Source organism: Lycium barbarum, chromosome 3 (assembly GCF_019175385.1).
Source record: "Lycium barbarum isolate Lr01 chromosome 3, ASM1917538v2, whole genome shotgun sequence".
NCBI classification, from domain to species: domain Eukaryota; kingdom Viridiplantae; phylum Streptophyta; class Magnoliopsida; order Solanales; family Solanaceae; genus Lycium; species Lycium barbarum.
The window spans coordinates 142,450,125-142,456,124 of NC_083339.1; the positions used below are offsets into that span (position 1 = coordinate 142,450,125).

At 37.0% G+C, this 6,000-nt stretch overlaps 1 protein-coding gene across 1 annotated transcript; it reads left to right on the plus strand.

The window, feature by feature from the left end:
* The first annotated feature begins 3,786 nt into the window (after nt 1–3,786).
* On the plus strand, nt 3,787–5,535 carry LOC132631504 (uncharacterized). Its single transcript, XM_060347076.1, has 4 exons — nt 3,787–3,834; nt 3,888–4,031; nt 4,227–4,300; nt 4,383–5,535. Exons 1-4 carry the CDS (start codon nt 3,787–3,789, stop codon nt 4,516–4,518), a joined length of 402 nt encoding a protein of 133 aa, XP_060203059.1. The 3' UTR covers nt 4,519–5,535.
* Nucleotides 5,536–6,000: the final 465 nt, after the last annotated feature.

The following is a 6,000-nucleotide window of genomic DNA, read 5'->3' on the forward strand; positions in this document are numbered from 1 at the left end:
GCATCATTCATAACCTTGAGTAGATGAAAATACTTAACATACTAATATTCTTCAAAATAACAGCATGATCATAAATTAAACTTAAAACTAAAATTACAACATTCTTAATCATCATCAGAGTACAAGTCTTCAATGTCGTCCTCAGAAAAATATTGGCGGTTTCTTAAGACACATTTTTTTTTCAGTAGCATGTAAAATCTACATCGTCTTGCCAACATTCTGTTGTTTTCTTTTCTAATCCTTTGCACGGCAAGCTCGCAAGTTTCTGGACCTACTTGAGGCATGGTTAAGGAGTACCCTGTTGGGATTGGAGCGTTGAGATTTTCCAAGTCACGAACAAGACATTCTGATTCGGCAAGCCGATGTGACCATTCTCGGTGTAAACCGCAATACTATTCCCGTGGATCTGAATATTTCACACTGCAGAAATCATCCTTACGCTCTATAAGAAGGTGGGGATTTAGCTCATCTAGTTTGAAATCACTAGTATCGCTCGAAAAACTGCTATGATTTGAACTGTCATCATCACTGCTATTTGGTTCTTTTGGAAGGAGTAAAGACCAAGCTAAGTTTCTACTACTCGACATTAAATATGGTGTAGTCTAATAACAAACGAAAGGGCTACTTATATAGTTGCAAACCCCCAAGTACCCTCGGGGGAGGGGGGGGAGGGGGGGGGAGGGGAGGGGGACGGTCTTTATGACCCTACCTACTTACCTTATTGTAAGAAAAATATTAATCTTCATCGGACATTTTACAGTCCGAATCCCACTTGGATCTAAATCTTGTGCTACCATGTATACCATATTCTACCCTATGGTAACGTATTTACATCCGATTATTCTCTTCGCGAAAACGATTAAGAGCCAAATTAAACTCTTGTGGAGTTCCACGAGGCATTGACATAACACGTTTTTTCGGGCGTTTAAGCCCTACTGACGCTAACTTGTGCTCCAGTGCTGCAGTCTCCCTAACACGCCAATCCCACTCCTCTCTCAAGGCTGCGAATGGATGCTCCGTGGTAAGGAAACTGCTGAAAAGATTTGGACTATTTCAAAGTTCTACACAAAGCATACTTGTGATATGGGTGACCTCGCAGATGATCATTGCAATCTAGATACTAATTTGATTGCGCGTGTATTAGTTGGCGACATTAGAGAAAACCCAAGGTATCCTTTCGCCTAAGTTTATTTTTTTTTGGTGTTAATATAATGTTCCTCGTTGTTATATGCTGATATTTCAACTTTTTCAGGTTCCCTATTAAAGATTGTATTAGAGCCGTCCTGAAAGTATTTAGCAAAACTGTTACTAGGAGGAAGGCGTATCTTGGGCGTAGGCGTGCACATGAGTTAGTCTTCGGCAATTGAGAGGGCTCTTTCAAGACGTTGCCGAGATACATGGCGGCTCTACAACACTTCAATCATGGTACTGTTGTTGAATGGAAGCTTAAATCGAAACCTGGTGTGCCCGGTAATATTTTTGATTTTGTGTTTTGGGCCTTCAAACCATGCATTGATGGTTTTGCTCATTGTCGGCCTGTAATATCAATAGATGGAACACATGTGTACGAGAAGTATGACATAAAGCAGCTAATAGCAGTTGTAATGGATGCAAATGGAGCTATATTCCCTCTAGCTTTTGCAATTGCAGCTAATGAGAGCATTAGTACGTGGGGTATGTTTTTGGACTACTTAAGGCAACACGTTATTAAGGATCGCATGGGAACACGTTATTAATGTTTTTTAAGTTTTTTTCTTACTTTGATGATTATATTTTAAAAAGTTTGGGTTTCTTATTAATGAACAAGTTTAAGTATTTTCATCTACTCAAGGTTATAAATAATGCAATTTAATTAAGTTTTTTTTTTATGAATGCTGCCATTTTGACTAACTTTTGATTAATTATTAATGAACAAGTTTAAGTATTCGCAAAAAACTTCAAGCTAATGTCACCGAGCCTTCAAACGAAAATGGCGTTCGAGCATTTTTTCAACCACTAAAACGGCCATCCGAACTTTTGTGTATCCTTGATGTATTGATCCTACCTTATTAATCGCACAAAAATAAGTAGGGTTCTATATAAAATATTGAAGTTTCGGGATCCCGAAGCATGATTAATCTATGGTCAAAGTACGTTAAAAAGTGTAATGGAAGAAGGGTTAACCAAAAGGGCGGAAAAAAAAATGGGAGGGACACTATAGCGCAGTAAATTACTGCGCTAAAGGTATTTTGGTAATATTTTTTTTTTGTTGGGATATTTTGGTTCAAAATAATTTTTTTGGGGGCATTTTGGTTCCGGACTCTGGAAAATCGGAGTTGTAAGTTTCTATCTCTCTCTCTCGTTATCTCAATTTCCGAGTCGATTCGGAGTTAGTTAAATCAAGTACGTGCCATTCAATTGCACACTGCATCTCAGTTCTGCATGAAGAAACTTGTTCCAAGTGCTTAAGAGCCTGTTTGGATGGGCTTAAAATAAGCAGCTTATAAGATGGAAATAGCTTATAAGCCAAAAAAAAAAAAATTGAGGTAGGCTAACTTTTTTTTTTTTTTTGCTTATAAGCTGTTTTCAGCTTATAAGCTGCTTTAGATAAGTTAAGCCAAAAGGACCCAATTATTTTTTTGGGCTTATTTTATGCACAAAATGACTTTAAGCTGACCAGCCAAACACTCAAAAAAACTGAAAACAGCTTATAGGCAACTTATAAGCCAAACCAAACGGGCTCTAAATGCGATAAGTAATTCAGTATCAGCCAATTTCAATAAGAATCCACCAATTATTTTGCATCTCATAAGTTCTAGGATTATCGATTTGCTGATTGCATTGTAGACGGCTTTTGTTTTGTTTATTGAAGAAGAATTATGGATAGAAATTGGTAAATCGTTGAATTAATTGTCTATTAAGCTAATTCACGAGCATCGACAGCATAACTACTATTTTACTGGTTTAGACCGCAACTGTTTTGTCTATTGAAGAATAATTATGGATAAAAATTGGTAAAAATCGTTTAATTTACTGATTAATCTAGTTCACAAGCATCAACAGCATAACCACTATTTTAATGATGATGAGAGGCATGATATATGGAATTCAGGGGAGGAGTCAGGAATTTCATCAAGGGTGTTCATATTTTAGGACAGGGGATGTGTGAGGAAAAAAAAATAGCGCAGGAAGAAAACGCACAGCCGGGATTCGAACTCACGTCCTCAGCGAGAATTTGCACACCCTTAGCCGCTAGGATATCCTTTTTTTCTATGTCAAGATTGTTCATTACTAGTATATATCCACAATGTTCTATATTTAATATAGGCATCCGATAATTTTTTCCGACGAAGGGTGTTCATATGACCACCTTGAATAGGCGTGGCTCCGCCCCTCATATGGATTTAAGTGATTCTAGTATTCTCTAGAAGCTTGACCTATATCAATTACTTAACCAAGGAATTTACTGTTCTTTTTCTTCATTTGTGCGATTCTGGTCATGAGTATTCTGCTGTTTAGGTGATCAATAATCCAAGCTTTAACTAAAGTTTGTGATGAATTTCTCATCATTTCTATATCGGCATCATTCATTGTTTGTTCTGACTAGTACTTCCGATCCATGCTTGTTCTGATTAGAAAGTGCTAGTGTTATCTATTTTAGTATGATTTGTTTGTTTTTGAGACGCATTATATATTTGACATTTGATAGAACATTACATGGCGTCACTTTGCTTTCATATTCGTTTTTTGTTTTCGAAGTCTCTTATGCGTCGAATATTGTCTAGTTGTTGCTAGTACAGATCCACAATGGAACTAGTAGTTGCTGGTGTCACAAATAAGCGCCCGAAACTTTCTGTATGTCACCAATCTTTTATATTTTTCCTGATAGAAGTTTATATTGCTGTTAGGTGGAGGATAACGAAACCACACAGACTGATAGTGAAATTGCGAAGGCTGTAGAAGAGGAAACTGCGGTTGCCACATTGGCATCTGAACAGGTGAAGCTGGAGATTGCTAATATTCATGAAAAGATCGAGCGTTTCACTAACCTGGTATGATTTAGATTCTTAATTTATTATAACTCGACAAATAACTACAATACTGACATAAGAAAGGAAGAAGAGACAGTTGAGCAAAATCAAGCAAATAATGGACTTGATGTTGTGAATAACAGTGGTTGTTGTTTAAGTTTTGCGATTATGCATGTGTGTATTGGTTGACACAATTCTTATTGACATCCTGCGAAGGTCTCTGAACTGCTGGAATCAGGGAAGTCTATGCTGAAGGACCTGAGTAATGAGTTTGAAGAACGAATAATTCTGTAAGTGTTGAAGTGGAATATTAATTGGAGTACTTAATTAGGACAAGGTTAGCTACACATGCTGAAGCATATTTGTTTGCAGATTACACAAGGAACAGATGGAAAAGTGGCAAGAAGAGATTAAGGAACTGCGCTTGCTCGATATTTCAAATGAGGAGGCTGATGCTCTTCTGCGAGATGCTAAATATCTACTTCAAAATGTCTGCGATGAATCCTGAGCTATTTGCACTATGCTAAAACTTCTCAAGAGGTAGCAGTCACAGTAGCTTGGTAATTGACTTTTCTGCATTTCTAGTGTTTTTGTCACCTAGCTTGGTACTTCTGTTCTCACAAAAAGAAAAAAAGACAGCCTCACATTCCCAAAAAGAGGAGCAAACTAATAGCTTTTGTAGGACTGCTTTACATCTATTGCTAAGTGGTGTAAAGCTGCTTAGTATTTCCCCCCACAAACTTTATACTACTCCCTATTTTTCTGACTGAGAAGACGTGTATAATAGATATCACAAATTGGGTACGATGCTTTTGGTGCAAGAAATCTACTGAATTTCTTAATGCACTTCATTTGTTTTACTTTTACTTTTATTTTCATTGTTTTCATTTTCATAATTGCTTTGATTTGTTTGCCCGTATCTGACCTTTCTTATGCTTTTTCTTGAGCTGAGGGTCTTCCGAAAATAGCCTCCCTACCTAAGGTGGGGTAAGGTCTGCGTACACTCTACTCTCCCCAGACCCCACGTTGTGGGATTCACTGGGTATGTTGTTGATGATGATGATGATGACTTCATTTGTTATTTTGCGCTCTAATCTATTGTTCCTTTAGCTATGTCTGATGTGAGCCTGCTTCATAAGATCTTCATAGCAAGCTGGTAGTCTTCTTAATTTTTCATTCATCTATTACTTTAATCGCCTTATGTGATTTTATATGATCCAAGGCACTAAGCAGCTCTCTCACAGATACACATATAAGTGATTTTCTCTATGCTCTCAGGTAGAAAGAAGAGTGGGGTTATAAGTACCTTTTATCTGTTTGAGATTCAAGATCTGTGATTTCATCTTCTTAAAATCATGTGAAAACAAATGAATCTTATGCCACGGAGGCCTGACATCGGTAGAAAAACAGAGAAAAAACTGTAAGCAGAAAATAGAGATGGATATTATTCTCTGATTCCAGTGAGCATATAAAATTGTCAGTTCCAATTCTCATAGCATTTGCTTTTGATCTTCTCAATAAGTTGTGAAACATGGATAAGACTGATCTAATCATCCAGTCAAAATTACACAAACACGAGAAGAAAAAGGATTAAACAAGGATGTCAAGGAAGCAATTGAAGTAAAAGAGGAAAACTGAGATAAACTCTTCTAAGAGGATCATAACCATCTAATATTCTGTAGCAGGTCATATTTGTTGAAAATCTTACGGAAAATACTTCAACACAAACACGTGTAGGGGTTTTTCTTCATCACGAACACTTGTAGGAACTTCTTTTACACTTAAGGAAAATGCTTGATCACGAACAATTGTACAGAATTCTTCGTAGCTTGAGGCATGCCAATGACACTGTCCGATATTTCACCCGATATGGATGTATCCCCCGGGATTCAACAAGCTCTTCTAGTACAAAACTACGAGCCAGAATCTAACAAAGATTTATCTCATAAGAGCCCAATAATACATAATGAGAAGAAGTCCTTTTTTTCAC